This window comes from Pleurotus ostreatus, assembly GCF_014466165.1.
Source record: "Pleurotus ostreatus strain PC9 chromosome Unknown scaffold_2, whole genome shotgun sequence".
NCBI classification, from domain to species: Eukaryota; Fungi; Basidiomycota; class Agaricomycetes; order Agaricales; family Pleurotaceae; genus Pleurotus; species Pleurotus ostreatus.
Genome location: NW_023503157.1, coordinates 2,914,296 through 2,929,556, shown reverse-complemented (window position 1 = coordinate 2,929,556; position 15,261 = coordinate 2,914,296). Strand labels below are relative to the sequence as shown.

Genomic DNA, 15,261 nt, shown 5'->3' with positions numbered 1-15,261 from the left:
ACATAAAAGAATACAAATTAGAGGGGCGTAATCTACATAGCAGCCAAGTCTGCCTCTTTTTTGTTGAGTCGGTCAATGTCTATATCTAACGCGACGTTTGCCATCTCGATTTGCAGGATATTGGAAATAAGTTCAGTCCACCGCGTTTCCAGCGCAGTGAGTTGTGCTCCCAAGCGTGTCTACGAAGAGTTGTTATTCTTGTGAATTCAAACTGAACATAAACGGGACCCTAACCTGCGAGTTTTTACGTTCACGATTCAAGTCAACAGTCAGCTGCTTGAGATCCTCGAGAGCCTTCTCAATCTGTTGAGAATTCGCTTCTAACAAATAGTTATGTATCCTCCAAGCATTTGAGCCGTAAGTCTGCAATAACGTCGCGTTCGATTGCCTACGAACAATAAGAACCACTTGTTCGTGATGAAGTAGAAGAACGTACCGTAAACGCTGATGTTCAAGTTGCGCTTGTGCATTCCTGACGGCTGCCTGCCACTCTTCGTCTGTACCTGGCACGGATGTGGGTCCTGGTAGCTGATACCGAATCTGATCAACTTGAGGGAATGGTTGGTGTGATTCAACGCGCTCCAGCTCAGCCTGTAGCAAGGGGTTCTTCTGTATATCATCGCTAGTTAATATTCATCAACTCATTGGCATAAAACTATGAGCCTGTGTACTTACAGCAAACAGTGTGATTGGAGGCGGCACGCGAGGATGTAATGTCGTCGGGGGTTTACCAGCTCGCGCCAACTCTTGCTCAACTTTCTGCCTCAGTTCTGGGTGCGTATCAAGATCATTATCATAGTACGGCAGTGAATCCAGGAGTTCAGTTTGTTGTGTGGAGGACATGGTTGGGTGGAACGAAGGGAGCGGAGTTTAAACAGACTCTTTCCGTACGACGATGTTGCACCGCGCCGTGGCTCGGGCTCTGGCTGGCTCCAAGTTGGCAAGCAGACAATATAGGTCAATACACTCCTCGACTTGTCGGAAAGGTATATAGTTCCTCCACTCTATATCCAAATCACATCTCAAGCACTTTGGCAGCCTCCACATCCCCCTTCACTGAGCCAACTTCACCCAACCCAGCGCTCACGAAGCATGCTGAGACCACCGAGTCGCTGCACACCTACGGCTCTTATCTCACTCAATGCTTACCGAAATTCATCCAGCAGTTCTCGGTACTCAAGGACGAGCTCACGCTCTACGTCGCACCGTCCGCTATCGTTCCGGTTCTCACCTTTCTCCGCGATCACTCTCAGTGCCAATTCAAGAGCGTTGTAGACATTAGTGGCGCAGATTATCCGGAGCGGGAGAAACGGTTCGAAGCCGTCTATCACTTGCTTAGTGTAAAGCACGCAGGAAGGATTAGAGTGAAGACCTATGCTGGGGAAGCGGACGGCATACCTAGCGCCGCCGACGTGTTCAATGGTGCAAACTGGTAAGGTGTTGTGTCCGACCAAAGCCTCCAACCGCTGACGAATGTGTGATATAAGGTATGAGCGAGAAGCATGGGACCTGTACGGCATTTTCTTCACCGGCCACCCCGACCTGTAAGTTCCACTAAAATTGACCTTAACATGGTATGCTTAATGCACTCCCTCTCAAGCCGCCGTATATTAACGGACTACGGTGAATATGCCATTTCTCTTCCTTGATCTAGTCTTAATGGTTTCTATAGGGTTTGAGGGTCACCCTCTTCGCAAGGATTTCCCTTTGACGGCAAGTATTAATGAAAGCCTGACGTCGCCCTACTTATTCTGAATACTTTCGCAGGGGTATACGGAAGTTCGATACGACGAGGAAAGCAAACGCGTAGTGTACGAGCCACTACAGTTAACTCAGGCATTCCGGTACAGTGATCTACCTTAGGCTAAAAATCTCCCTAACCGTATATTTGTAGCAATTTCGAGTCTTTGTCACCGTGGGAGCAGGTTGGCGACGGCGCAACACCTCCCCGTCCAGCTGAGCTCAAACACCTGCCTCCACCTCCGCCCGAAGAAGCGAAGAAACAGTAGATTAGATAGACCTTCCATTGCAACTAGGACGGCACCATGTCAGATTTATAGTGATACGTCGCAACACTTTCCAAAACCCTATCCGTGTTCCTAAGCTACCACGTAGACGTACATGTTAAAGAAAGTATAACTAGACCTCTGTTGGCTTGCTGCCAGCTTCACCGCCTTGAATCTCGTCGTTTGTCTGAGCTTTCTTGCCTTTAGCCCATCCCATCCGCTTAACAAGATATTCTTGACCAATGACTTCCAACCCTACTCGTAGTGATTCGGCTACGGAGTCTTCCACCCAATCGTACTGATCCCACAGCTCCAACCAATGACCTGGAACAGTTTGAGTGACCGTCGCGCAGACCAGTAAATGTTCGGGGTCCGATAGATGCAGTAGGTACTGAAGCTGGCTGTGAGTCTCCGGTTCTGATTGGGGAGATTCAGTCCCATCCTCAGCTGCCGGAAGCTTAGTAGATGGTATTGTGAGGGAGCTAAGGAAGGGCTGAATGCGCAAGTAAACGTGAGAATACGTCGTTGGCGTTTGGGTTGACGATGGGTCAGATTTGGCAGTTTTGGCTACATTGACCTTGATAATCTCGTCGATATTGGCCTACCAACGAGGATGAGTGCTTGAGATCAATGTTCGATGAGACACTCGAGCGATGCCCTACCTGAGCGAGCTTCGAGGCAGCTTCATAACCTTCAACAGCATTAAGTTCTCGACCCTCGTCACCAGTCGTCTTTGGTTTCGACTCATCGCCGCGATTCACAATGAGATCGCCGCCCTCAACTTGCTCCAGAACCTGTGCAGATTATGAAGTGGATAACCAGTATAAGGGGGGGACCACATACCCTACTCAGCGAACGGTATACCAAAGATTCAACGCCGTCGTAGCCACGCATGTCGTGGCTCAGCCAGATTTGTATGACTTCATGTTCTGATATGGGCGGAGCGACGACGTTCAATATGTCGGTGAGTGTAGACAACCCTAATTGCTTGAAGTCCTTGCCTGTGATATGCTCAATTGCATTCTGCGTTGAATACTGAGATACGCATACCGAGCTTGTCCAATTGCGCTGTCTTTGCATACTCCATGACGCCTTCACTCCATTTACGAGCTTGCTCGTTATTCGGTAGGTTCTTGACTTGCTCGTCTACAGCCGTTTTTGCTTGCTGGATAGCAGCAGACGCGGTGGTCCAAACACTACCCCATCCCCATCCTCCTTTGCTAGCAGTTGATGCAGAAGGCTCAGGAGATTTGCCCTTCTCAGCGGCCCCAGTCCCGCCGGCCGTAGTAGATGGCGTGGCTGGGCCACTTGAGGCGGGTAGCAACGGGGATGATGAACCAACGCGAACCCGTTCAGTCGGCTTCCTCAACGACGGCGTGCCAGCGCGCGAACTAGGTCGTTCCGTAAGACTTATGCCAGGTGTACGGTGGGTAGGCTCGGCGGACTTCTGAGTGATTTCGTCAAGAAAAGCTAAGACTTCAGCCTCGCCACCAGGTTTACCCTGAGCGTTGGGGTTTGGAACAGTAGGGGATGGATTTCCGAAGCCTTGGGCGGACAAGCTAGAAGGACTACCCTCTGACCCAGTCGGTTTCTCTACCGGTGTGAAGGAGTCAAGATCGTCAAGGAATTGGAGGACTTCCTCTTGATGCTTTGATTTCGACATAGTGAACGTATTGAAAGTGCTACTCGCTCACGTGAGTATTCGTCTAGCTTTAGCCGCACCGCAACATTCTGAGCCCTGAGGAATTCGAGTGCTAACTTCAAGCTTCAGCTCGGCCCACCCGAGGTCTAACGCCAGAGGCAAGTCTTGTGGCGATGGGTAAGAAGAAGAGTAAGCAACCTCAACCCGAAGAATATCACGTCGGTGAGCAAATCATGCTAAGTCTGACCGCGACACTCACTGACGGAGTTGACATCGCGGATTGCAGAAGTGATAACTGCAGCCAGAGTGCTAGACACACTCGAATGGGTACGCTCGTTTCCAGTGCTGTTGAGACATGGTACTGATTTGTTCTCTCTAGGAATACCATGTGAAGGTACTGCAACGAGTCCTCCTAGCACTTGACTAGCCTGACCTCAACGAACTTCTTTCATTTTAGTGGGCCGGCTACGACTCGGAATCAGACAGGTACGTACGCTACCTCGCTGGGGTACTGGTGTCTAATCCTATATAAATATTAGCTGGGAACCACAAGCAAACGTCGAAAGTTGCACCGAACTCCTGAAACGCTTCTGGAAACATATAGGGCTTGATGATGAAGATTATCCAGCCGGACATGTGTGCGAAGCTAAGCCATCCTGGATTAGTATGCATCCCATTCACCACCGCCTGTTATACCCTCTGAGCCCCATTTCGGCAGGGAAGGAGAAGAAAATGTTTGCGAATAATTTCCCCGAAGTACTCCAGAATCAGAAGCAGCGAGCAAAGGCAGAGAAGGCAGCACAGGTCAGGGTCACTGTATGTTTGAATCTGTATTCTCGACATTATGCATAAGTTTATCTACTTGCTTCAAGGCTGTAGGAGAAGCGTCCCCCGCGGCTTCGTCGTCGTCGAAGACCAAAGGAAAGCGAAAACGTTCGAAGGTAAGAGCTATTATGATTCGATAATGTCGGCCAACCTTCACACTCTCGTTCTGGCAGGGAGTCTCGAGTGTTATAGACGACGAGGTAAGCTGTTGCACATACGAACAATTGTACCGAACTACAAAAACTGCATAAGAGTTCAGATGGCGAGCCCCTTGCGAAGAAAGCGAAATCTACCATCGATCAGACAATGCCCATTACTCGCGATAAGGTATGACCCATTGGCTTATACTATTTCCATAATATTAATTCAACGAACAGGGCAAACAAAAGGCGACAGATTCCCCTTCATCGCCAGTATATTTTGGAGGCGACGTGGCGGATCTCTTCACGCCTCCCGATTCTCCATCAAAGGAGAGTCCTACTCGTCCAGCTGAACCGTCGTCTCCCGAAATTCCAACGGCCTCTTCTTCGAGTTTCCCTATTCCATCTGAACAAAATTGGCGACGAAAGCTTCAAACTCAAGCTACGGCTCCTCAGACAACGATCGTTGGTAGTTCTCTATCCACTAAACAGCGTCTCTCTCAAAATGCGTTGTCTGTCACTGTACCTAACACGAAAATAGCCAAGAAAACCTCCTTGGCTGGGCTCAGTTTCAAGAAAAGGCCTGACCCTGGTATTGCTCCACTAGGTGTCGCAACAAGCTCTACTCCGGGTAGCATGCCATTGCCCCGTCGGAAAACTACTGGGGCGGAACCTACCATCACCGTGCCCGACAGTCCAGTCGCACCTCGGGAAGCTTCATATTCAATGTTTCTCCCCGGGGTCACGCAACCTTCGCCCCCGGTGCAATCGCCTGTTGACTTCTTCCAAACCACATTGCCTGCTGAAGAGACGCCTCACTATGAAGACTATAATCCCCATATAGAAGACTTGTAAGTGGATTCTTTCCCTAAATTATACAAACAAGCTTAGACACGCTCAGCATATCGGAATTGCACTTTCCAAGCCCAAAGAACCAGTTACTAGATCAAGCTGAACAATTCTTGCAAGCTGCCATGCCGTTAGAGTAAGTGATTGAACAGCACTCGCCAGCTCACGATACGTTTTCACATATATGCCTACCGTTTAGACTTGCTGCTCCACTCCCGCCTGAACCATTGGCCAAGTAAACTGATTTCTCGTCCTCTCCACTTTTACACGTATCTGAGCGCTGTTTTACCGCATTACAGGCAACAGACGCAAACCAAAGACATCGTGCAGGAACCCGAGATTCCAGCACCCGTAGCAACGATACTTCGTCCGAAATTACCGCCAAAGTAAGTCATTATGCATCCGACCGTGGCAGCCATCAGAACATCCCCTTTCAGAGCGCAAACCAAATACAGTTGGAAGGGACCTCTTTGGTCTGAGGATGGGGACAAGTCTGAGCACTTATGTGACATTTGTCTCACCGATGTGTCAGATCCTCTTCCTGATGGTCTGCGCTTGAACATTTTGCTCCAAACGGTTGACTCCTTCCGCTGCAAAGGACTGTATGACCAAATGGACGTTGTACAAATACTCCTTGCCTGCAAAAAGACCCCTCAGCAATTCGCGCGCGTAACCCCCAAGGAGCCCAAAGACACAGAGGCTTTGACAGCGCTCACACGCAGCATTAATCGTCTCCGCCAGGTAAGTGTGTTTCCAGGAACACTCTAGATCTATGGACTCAGTTACCGTTGAGGCCATCGTACTCCCCTTATGTCTAGACAACAAGATTGTCTCTTTGCTACTTGTCTTCTCTGCGATCGGGTCAAAGCCACTCGCTCGAAAACTGAGCCTTCCATCCAATTACCAACAATCCAAGACGCCTGTCGCAGTCCTGCTTGCATGGTCGCTACCCAGCTACGAGCGACAGGAATGGCGCCACCTCGTGAATAAAGCAATATACCATAGTCTCCCCTACGAGCCACCTTCGATATCGAGAGCCCAATACCGAAAAATACGTCATCTATGCACGATGATGAGGGTGCTCCGCTTTCCCCAGGATCTTTACGAATTCTTGAACAGGGCGACTAGATCTTATTGTGTATGGTGGGAAGGTGGCGACGGCGCATCCAAGCAACAGGGATGGGAGACAGACACATTGCAGACAGTGCTGGAGGCTTGCGGTGCTGAGGATGGCGGCTACAGAAAAAGCGTCCGTGTAGTCTTCGTTCATGTGGCGTCCATCCTTACGTTGCATCGCTTGCCCGATTTCTTGGAACGAAGGTCAAAACGTCTGGATGTGTGTTTCTATACGTACGGTACCCATCACAGGGTCCCTCCCTCCCTTTGGGGCATTCGCCCCATATACCCAGCCGGTAGGCCTTAATCATTGCATCCTTCGTTGGTCATTACCTCGGCGACTTACCTGAGTGCATTAGGTGGCATTGTCACATTCACTCCTCAAGCTCTTCTAGGCAACCCAGACGTATTGCGCATGAGAATCAAACAAATTGTTGCCCATACCTTCTGGGACTGTTATGTACTCCCGACAACGGTCGCGATAGCATCCTTGTTATCTGCTGGAAAGAATGATCCTTTAGACCTATTCGATCGGTAGGTGGCCGCGTTGGTTGTTCATCAGGGCAGATGGCTTACCGGTCTACAGGGGTAAACTGTTCACCGAATATTATCTCCAGATGATCGAAGAAGGAGATATAGCCATGATGGAAGCTCCTCCATTAGAACCATATTTCACAAACCCTAGGGCTCTCGAATGGCGGGCCGCGACTGAAGCTCAACGTGATTTTACTCGACGCGATTATCTTGAATATGCATTGAAGGAGTTCAATGCGTCTTACTCTAATGTACCAGAGTCAGATTGGCTCACAACGGCTGAGGGTGCTATAACCAAGGATCTACATATGATGCAAACTCAACCATGCTTCATGTCTGAATATCGACGGTTCGTTGTCATCCGCGGCTCTCAAGAATCCTATGAACCGGATGTGCTCAAAGATAGCGTAAGTCACCGCTTATTTTTCAACTGCCGAGTTCTGAATGTTAAAGGTCTTGCAGTTTGAATGGGTGTCCGCCGAACGCTTTGATTTCAACGACCAACTTTTTGATAAGTGGAGCCGTAGCCAACTCGAGAAATTTGACGAGTGGGACTTTCCTATCTTCTAATTTTCTGATACATACACCACTTGCTGTACTACTAGTATATATCTACTTGATCTTAGCCCCAAGGTTACGTCTTGAGTGGTTTGAACGGATTGCCGGCATCCGAACCGGGACCACCGGCACTTCACTCCTGACATGTGGCATGTGATTTCAAATATCTTGTGCCATACATAACTCTGCCTTCCGCCTCTGCTCTCGAGCTACTAGACGAGCAATGTCGAGCCTCCTCCACGATATCATCACTAACCCGGAGTACCATGACTACCTTGCTATTCTCAAGGGCGCACGCAACGGGTTCGTGTACGGTGTCAAAGTGCGGTTTCCTCATGCCTTGATCATGGCTATACTATTTGGGCGGGGCAGGTGAGCGTCTTCGACCGCACTCGCCCCTTCATGGTGGGCCAATTATTGATGTTAAAACGCAGCTGGGAAGCCCGCATGCGTGTCATATATCGCGCGACCAAGCAACATGCGTTCAATTTAGCGAAATTTGTAACCTTGTACAAGTCGTTCCTTCTCGTGCAGAAGAAGGTCAATGGGGGCAAGGCGAGGAGTGCGGATACATTCATTGCAGGTCTGCTGGGCGGATACCTGGTGTTTGGTGAACGGACAGCCATCAATGAGCAGGTATGTGGTCTCCATGATGTCCTCCATGCTACCGGCTCATTGGGGCCTTGTCCAGATCGTGTTGTACGTCGTATCGAGGGTCGTCGCTTCGTTTATCCCAAGAGCTGGCGCGCCGTACTCTAAATCAACTTCCCCCTCCGACGTGGTCAAGCCACTACCGCCTGATTCACGCTATTTCACTGTGTTCGCCGCTCTGTCCTGGGGCGCCGTCATGTGGCTGTTCACCAATCGGGGAGAGTCAATTCAACCGGGCATGTTCAACTCCATGCAATATATGTACAGAGATTCGGAGATCTGGAAAGACTTGAGGACACTCCTCTGGCACAATACATGAACATCACCATACCCCACAATGCATATTCCCCGCATCACAACATTTATGACGAGTAGACGTGTTATTATACTTATGTTATAGAACGTAACATTGTTAATGGCGATCTATCACTTGGGACTACATCAGACCGGGGGCGCTTTCAGTTTGATACCCTTGGTTACCCTGCTGCATTTATACTTTATTGACGCATCAGTTATAGTAGAGGCCAAGAAAAAACCGGTACGGCTCACGCACAGAGAGCATTTCTACAGCGGCGGTGCAGGCTTTACTACAAGCATCACATGAATCAAACGATTCTGATACATATGCCATCTCACCTCCGACGTCCGTGTCTTGGATCTATCAGCTTCGGATCCTTGGGCTGGCGATATAGCAGCAACATGCTTACCGGTCTCAATACGCCCAATGAGTCTCCTTCGAGCCTTGTCCCAAAGTGCCCTCGCCTCCTCGTGGTGAGGTAGACATATCCCATAGTTAAATGGGAACATGTCTTCCTCAAGCAAGATCTTGCGCATTGCCTTGACACGGTTGTCTTGCAATTGCACAAGCCTATGATAAGCTTCCACCGTTGGTATGACCTTGATTTCTTGGATGCTAAATCCAGCAACTGGTCGTATATATTTGCTTGCTTTGGTGGCTATCCGATCTAGACCATGTTGACAAGCAAAACCGTAGACCTCCAGGGGGTAGACGGGGGCATGAGCCAGGAGATGTTCATGAAGGGAATCTACCAAGTGCTGCGAGAGCATATATTTATCGGCCAGATGTAGCAGCGCTGGTAGCAACGGCCAAGGTATCATAGAATCTGATTCATGCGTCCTCGTACGGATTTGGGAAATCTCTGATTCGTTCTTGATGTGGATTTGAATGGGCGCCGGGGGTGGTGAATGCAGCAACTGGAGCAGGAGATGGAGTGTCTCAGCCTTCTCGTCAATTTTCAGTTGATCCAGAGGGGTATCAGTTGACCCCCCGGACGAGCAACATGCGAACATATCATCTAGAAGGAAAATTCGTCAGCGCGTGCTTGGTGTGCACATGGAGCAACGTACTGAAGACCTGGCTCCCGTTTAAAATGTCGCGACGGACAAGGAACTGTTCGTTGTCAGGTATAGAATAAATGGCGAAATCTGGGCTGTCGCATTCAAATGTTTTGCTTGAGAATAGCATGGCGCTTAGAAGGAACTTGATGTCGATGAGATAAATTGGTTCCACGAGCATCGTCCTGATATGATTGTCAGCGCAGCAACCACACGTTGGCAGGCGTGTTGCTGATGTGGATGTTAGAGGAAATCTCAATGAAGTTTAAACTGATGGTGCTGCTCATCAAGGGGCAAAGATGCACAGCAAGGACCGACTGCCCACGACATACATGTGTACATTATATGTGGTGAATGGGGAAACATGGGTTCCATGGAAGTAATACAATTGGAGGCGCCAGCCAGATAATCCCAGCTGGAGAGCATAGGTCAACAGCGATAACGGTCCTCCATAAAAGAATGAGGTACGGGAAAACGGAAGAGCAGACGACGTGGTAAATGAACCGGAGAAATGAAAATGGTCGCAATGGTATCATCAAATGAGGTAAAAGCGAGGCGATCTAAACAGCCCAAAGCCCGTAGAAAAACCCTCTCCTACATGATTACACACTTGATCCGCCTGCCACCGGGCTTGTCGTCTTTCACTGGTTTCGTCGGACCTGGGCCGGGTTCTATGTTTCGTGTCTTTCGTAGTGCACGGACGAGGTTCATGAATAGATGTTGGACATTCTCGGCTGTTTTTGCGGATGTCTCGATGAACTCGCACCCAAACTGCCGTGCGAGGGCAGCGCCCTCCTCTTTTGATACTTCGCGCTCGTAGCCCTTGTCGCATTTGTTGCCGACCAACATGAATATTGGATCGCCACGTTTCACACGCCGCATTGACTGGCGGAAGATCTCGAGTCGTTCAAAGGTCTGCCGCGATGCAATCGAGTAGACAAGAATGAAGCCCTGCCCTTCTCTGGAAGATCGGATGAAGGGAATGAGCGGATATCAGTGGATCAACGTCTGGTACTTACCGCACCCATTGGTCACGGAGTGTGGCATATTCCTCTTTTCCTTCCATCAGTGGGAATGAACTGGATCTTGAGTAGATAGCGCACCTTGGCCAGCAGTATCGATGACTTCCACAAAACACATCCGGTTGTCCACCACAAGCTGCTTGCGGTAGGCATCTTCTATCGTCGGGTCGTATGTCTAATCCAGGTTAATTAGCCTCATGAAGGGCGTAGATAACATGTCTGCACACCTCTATTCGAATGGAAAGTAAGCATTAGTCACAGAGGACATCAGGAAGGTAAGCTTGCTTACCGACAAAGCAGTTCAAGGTAAACTTCACGAACGGTCATTCTCCCGGGCCTAGTGAAATGCTACAGAGGGTGCGTACCTGCACTGCTAGAGCCGTTTTGCCCACACCACCATCGCCGAGAACTGCTACTCTCCAGTTGTCCATTGCTACTTGGAATCAGCACAGTGGAATTACACGGGCGTCAGCAGAGAGAGCGCAGCTGTTGTGCTTCGAGAATGTCGAGTAAGTCGTAAAGGAACGTCCTTGGGGAGGATAGTCGGTTCCGTATGAGGCTTGAAGTGAATGTCAGAGCAGTCGAGCGTCGTCGAGATAGGAGAATGGAAATGAGTCGAGAAAATTTGAGTGGAAAGGGATGAAGAAAGTGAAAAGAAAAGGTAGGACTTGGTCGTGCGATTCGTGGAGAGGTCGTAAACGAGAAGGCTTTGGGAGAGCCTTGGAGATCTTGAGAGTCGAGAGGAGACGTATGGGCCAACAACACTTTGGTTTCCGGCTCAAAGGTCCTATTGCTACCAAAACACTGCCATACAATATCTTAAAAAGCACTCTTTTCACACGATTTAATTATTCCTCCGTCTTGCACACCCGAGTTTCCCAGATTCTTGTAGAAACGTTTCGACGAAACCAGGCGTACAGCTTTCCGAACATGCGGTACAACGAGGCAGAATTCAAACAGCACCGAAATCGACCGAAGTCACACGCATCCCGTTCAGGAGCTTGCACAGGGGACAGGGGATCGCCTCGTTGCTAGCCCGCGCCCTCCTTTTGTAGACATCTCACCAAGAGCTGTAGCTCAATAATCGATGTCGCCGCATCTCAATCGCCGGCGTTCTCATGCATCCATGCTAGTCCTCAAAGTCTTTCCCACATACGCTTGGCAGAGATAAGTGCTTAGCCGCATACCGGCAGGCAAGATACTTCCAACATCAACTCTTGCTAGAATAGGCGAAATTAGGTGACGTTCTTCCGGGCACGAAAGTCACTCAAGTTTCCAGAAATCACGATTTGCGTGTTAAGCATTCCACCATACACCCCCGATAATCTATGAAAGATAAAAAGAGTAGGAGCAGGTAAAGAACTAAAGGATGGAGCAGGGACACGCTGCGTACGCGGGCATTAACGTGTATGGAACTAACAGGCAAGAACGGCGCCGGGTGGCGTAGCGTACAAGTAGGAAAAGGAACAACAAACGTCTGTACAGTGATACATGTGGAACAGCCCAGAACTCTCTTTGACTTCGTCTCGATTCGGCGCGGGGAAAAGGTGCGGGGAAGGGGGTGGGGGTGGGTGCAGACAGATGACTTCTATAGTACTCGGTGTACGGAGAAAGGAGAAGACTGAAAGGTATCGGGGGATGAAAGGGGAATGGCAAAGGAAGTGTAGAGAGTAAAACAAACACCCCGGGCTCGGTGACAAGACGTGAGCGCGTGTGTATGGATACGACGCCAGATGCGGTAGTCTTTCGGATTTTGAGAAGCTCGAAATGCCTGATTGTGCGCTCTCCGCCGTGTTGGACCCATTTCGCCCACACCCACACAATACACCGCAGTTCCATGCACGGCCACTAATTCCCAGCCGAGCGCGGGGAGGGTTGCCTTAGTCCTGCCTGCTGAACTCTGCCTGCGTGAGGTCAAGGACAAAGGTGCCTATTTGGTTTTTCGGCGGCTCTATCAGCTTGACGGCTTTCTTTGCGCCTGGTGCTGCTGGCTTCCCTGGTTGTTGAATTGAGTTCGAAATGGAGGGGAATGGTCGGAGGGCGCGTGATGACGGGAATGAAGTGTTCCGTCGCGGTATGACACGCTGGGTGGCGGCGGTACGTGACGACGAGGAGTCTGCGAGAGGCGAGGACACGAGAGGTCGCGACATTGTGAGGGTGGCTAGCGGAGAAGACAAAGTCAGTCCAAGCGGTCGGCTCCGGAAGCGAGAAACTGACCCATTGTACCAGCAGCAGAGAGGAGGATTGCGGGGAGAGGGCGGGGAGGAGAACAGGTAAAGAACGTGTTGGGGTAGGGAGCGTTGAAAGGAATTATATAGATTTTGTCGTTGGGGCTAAGGGAATAGTTGGGGATTCGGCATTGGCTGACAAACGTCCAAAAAGGGAAATCAATGATGGCATTGCCATTTTCTCACTGCGCCTTGTTGGTTTTACTCGCCTTAACGGAGCGGAGACACTCTGACCGCAGAAGTCTGATATACAGAGTACAGAAATACTTCTCCGAGTGACCACATGCTATTCTCAGTCTGACCCACCGCCTTCACCACCGAGTCCGTTTTTTCTACAAATAACAAAATGCCGAGCACGGGCGCCCGCGACATCTATCTGGAGAGTTCCCGCCATATCTTCCCTGAATTGATTAGACGCCCGCCTCGGCCCGAGCAGTTAACGTGGCACCCCAGTGAAGCTATCTAAAGCCTATGTCCTCACTAAACCGTCATGGCAAAGTGAGCTTGGGTGTACAAGTACCACTCGTAGCATGACACGATGCATTGACAGGTACTCGATGTCCCCCCAAATCAAATATCAGTGGCTCACCTGCCGCTGACATGTGTCGTACGGCCTGATCGTAATTACGGACATGATGATGAGATGCTCGGATTCCGCTTCGTCCAATTAATATAAATGTTTCTCATCTTCATTCACGGTAATTATATAGTTAGGTTTACATTCGGCGCGTATGTGTACAATTGGGTTTCGAGGAGAGGGGAATAGGGGGTGGATGCCGGATGATATGAGTACACAACGGTAAGAAGAGTACGCAAACAAAAGGCACCAATCTACAGGCTGCAGGAGGTAGAGTGGGAAGGCGTACTGGAGGAAGGGGTGTGGGGGGATTGGGGTGAGAGACACGTTGACTTCTATACGTCGGATCGGGGAAGGATGGCCAAGAGCCAGGCGATTTCCTTGTGTTGGCGTCATCCGTCTTGAGTCTCTCTTCTAATGTACAAGGGCCGCAGGGGCACAATACATTGACCTGCAAGAAATGCGGCGATGATGGTTTAGATCATGCCGGGACCAATTGGGTGTAAACGGCTCGGACGGATGCCAGCCGAATATGGATGAATTGGTGGATAGGAGGGCGACTCGGGCGCTCGGCGCTTGTAGCCGACTACTGGACGTCGACGAGGAGATTGCGCTCGAGGATGTACTTGCCCTCTTTGTACTTCTGGCTGGTTTCGTAGGCTCGGTCCTATCACTATGTCAGCACTCCCGTTGATGAAGGGTAAATGTGATTTCACAGCGTACATATTTCCATCCTAATGTGGTACCGCATTTGACGCAGTAGATGTCGCGGACGGTGTGATTGCCCGTTGTCATGGGCCGGTCGCAGGGCTCGCCCTCATCGACATTAACACTGGGCATGTCAGCAAGGGGCCGGAACTAGGAGATGGTACGCTACTTACACACCGTCGAATAGGTAAGCTCTGCCGTGCTGGCCATTGAATGCCTGTCGGGCATCATTAGCATGTTGCTTCATAAATGATGATGACTTGGCATACTCTTGAGATCATAGAGTGGATGGTCGCGAGATGGGTCTTGCATGTCGAGCAGCCGTAGATGCGCTCGCCGGTGAGGTAACGACGGTAGGACATGCCCATCTTGAAAGGTGAAGGTATTTAGAGAGAGGGGCACTGGGGAGGACGATGGAGGCAGTGGGGGGGAAGCAGGCTAGATGACGCTGAAAGACAGATGTCTTTATATATCGCCAAGGTCGTGTGAAGGGGTAGTCAGATAACAATATTCAGCTCGGAGTCCGTGAAGGGAGGACGGCATTCCTATTGCAGTGATCACTGTCACGCTTGCCCCTAACCCTAGCACCCGGCGACTCAGTTGACCTGCTACAACCCCTAAAGCAAGGCCCTCTCGTGTTCTGCTGCACCCTCATTTACGTTCAAAAGCCTTTCAAGTGAGCAGGCTCAGAAACAGGCACGCTGCTCAGGCATTGATTAGAATGATAATATTTCTGCCAAGCCCAACCCGGTGTCATTCCTGGCTTCGAGGAATCGCGAAGAAGCGAGCGTTCTCGTCGCCTATCACCTCAGAGCTTCACACACCACCGCTGCGAGCATCTGCCGACAGAGCGCAAATCCTCCCTTTCCTGCGATCTATGTCCGCCATCCCAGCGACCCGCCAACAGGCGACCGCCAATTTAGGATGACGGCGGTCCTCCATATTCCTGCCTTACCGCATTAGTACACCGATGGCTAGCCTTTTGATTATAAAAGACGTTATCGGAGACAACTGGGTGACATGTCGGGTGTATGTCTGGCGTTATCATG

General features: G+C 50.2%; 9 protein-coding genes across 9 annotated transcripts; 3 read left to right on the top strand and 6 right to left on the bottom strand.

Moving 5' to 3' along the window:
- Window positions 1–32: 32 nt before the first annotated feature.
- On the bottom strand, window positions 33–843 carry PC9H_003918 (uncharacterized protein; the record flags this gene model as incomplete). The annotated part of the gene is made up of 4 exons (XM_036773510.1): window positions 33–179; window positions 235–388; window positions 437–609; window positions 676–843. The coding sequence occupies 4 exons, from the start codon at window positions 841–843 to the stop codon at window positions 33–35; spliced, it is 642 nt and encodes a 213-aa protein (XP_036634983.1).
- A 52-nt stretch (window positions 844–895) lies between these two features.
- Window positions 896–2,009, top strand: ALI1 (putative NADH-ubiquinone oxidoreductase 30.4 kDa subunit, mitochondrial; the record flags this gene model as incomplete). Its single annotated transcript, XM_036773509.1, has 7 exons — window positions 896–986; window positions 1,039–1,432; window positions 1,488–1,544; window positions 1,601–1,623; window positions 1,673–1,713; window positions 1,768–1,844; window positions 1,895–2,009. 7 exons carry the CDS (start codon window positions 896–898, stop codon window positions 2,007–2,009), a joined length of 798 nt encoding a protein of 265 aa, XP_036634982.1.
- A 130-nt stretch (window positions 2,010–2,139) lies between these two features.
- PC9H_003916 (uncharacterized protein) lies at window positions 2,140–3,669 on the bottom strand (the record flags this gene model as incomplete). The annotated part of the gene is made up of 4 exons (XM_036773508.1): window positions 2,140–2,607; window positions 2,669–2,800; window positions 2,850–3,007; window positions 3,057–3,669. The coding sequence occupies 4 exons, from the start codon at window positions 3,667–3,669 to the stop codon at window positions 2,140–2,142; spliced, it is 1,371 nt and encodes a 456-aa protein (XP_036634981.1).
- Window positions 3,670–3,821: 152 nt separating this feature from the next.
- On the top strand, window positions 3,822–7,682 carry PC9H_003915 (uncharacterized protein; the record flags this gene model as incomplete). The annotated part of the gene is made up of 17 exons (XM_036773507.1): window positions 3,822–3,870; window positions 3,935–3,990; window positions 4,106–4,134; window positions 4,188–4,312; window positions 4,367–4,464; window positions 4,521–4,589; window positions 4,647–4,673; window positions 4,726–4,800; window positions 4,851–5,464; window positions 5,515–5,598; window positions 5,662–5,697; window positions 5,762–5,848; window positions 5,900–6,203; window positions 6,256–6,874; window positions 6,938–7,112; window positions 7,165–7,519; window positions 7,575–7,682. The coding sequence occupies 17 exons, from the start codon at window positions 3,822–3,824 to the stop codon at window positions 7,680–7,682; spliced, it is 2,910 nt and encodes a 969-aa protein (XP_036634980.1).
- A 211-nt stretch (window positions 7,683–7,893) lies between these two features.
- On the top strand, window positions 7,894–8,640 carry PC9H_003914 (uncharacterized protein; the record flags this gene model as incomplete). The annotated part of the gene is made up of 3 exons (XM_036773506.1): window positions 7,894–8,042; window positions 8,105–8,306; window positions 8,362–8,640. The coding sequence occupies 3 exons, from the start codon at window positions 7,894–7,896 to the stop codon at window positions 8,638–8,640; spliced, it is 630 nt and encodes a 209-aa protein (XP_036634979.1).
- Window positions 8,641–8,762: 122 nt separating this feature from the next.
- Window positions 8,763–9,858, bottom strand: PC9H_003913 (uncharacterized protein; the record flags this gene model as incomplete). The annotated part of the gene is made up of 4 exons (XM_036773505.1): window positions 8,763–8,816; window positions 8,875–8,972; window positions 9,029–9,637; window positions 9,690–9,858. The coding sequence occupies 4 exons, from the start codon at window positions 9,856–9,858 to the stop codon at window positions 8,763–8,765; spliced, it is 930 nt and encodes a 309-aa protein (XP_036634978.1).
- Window positions 9,859–10,271: 413 nt separating this feature from the next.
- Window positions 10,272–11,130, bottom strand: RAS2_1 (Ras GTPase ras2; the record flags this gene model as incomplete). The annotated part of the gene is made up of 4 exons (XM_036773504.1): window positions 10,272–10,638; window positions 10,697–10,730; window positions 10,781–10,874; window positions 11,065–11,130. 4 exons carry the CDS (start codon window positions 11,128–11,130, stop codon window positions 10,272–10,274), a joined length of 561 nt encoding a protein of 186 aa, XP_036634977.1.
- A 1,449-nt stretch (window positions 11,131–12,579) lies between these two features.
- On the bottom strand, window positions 12,580–12,920 carry PC9H_003911 (uncharacterized protein; the record flags this gene model as incomplete). Its single annotated transcript, XM_036773503.1, has 2 exons — window positions 12,580–12,860; window positions 12,917–12,920. 2 exons carry the CDS (start codon window positions 12,918–12,920, stop codon window positions 12,580–12,582), a joined length of 285 nt encoding a protein of 94 aa, XP_036634976.1.
- A 1,170-nt stretch (window positions 12,921–14,090) lies between these two features.
- PC9H_003910 (uncharacterized protein) lies at window positions 14,091–14,580 on the bottom strand (the record flags this gene model as incomplete). The annotated part of the gene is made up of 4 exons (XM_036773502.1): window positions 14,091–14,171; window positions 14,228–14,336; window positions 14,386–14,429; window positions 14,482–14,580. 4 exons carry the CDS (start codon window positions 14,578–14,580, stop codon window positions 14,091–14,093), a joined length of 333 nt encoding a protein of 110 aa, XP_036634975.1.
- Window positions 14,581–15,261: the final 681 nt, after the last annotated feature.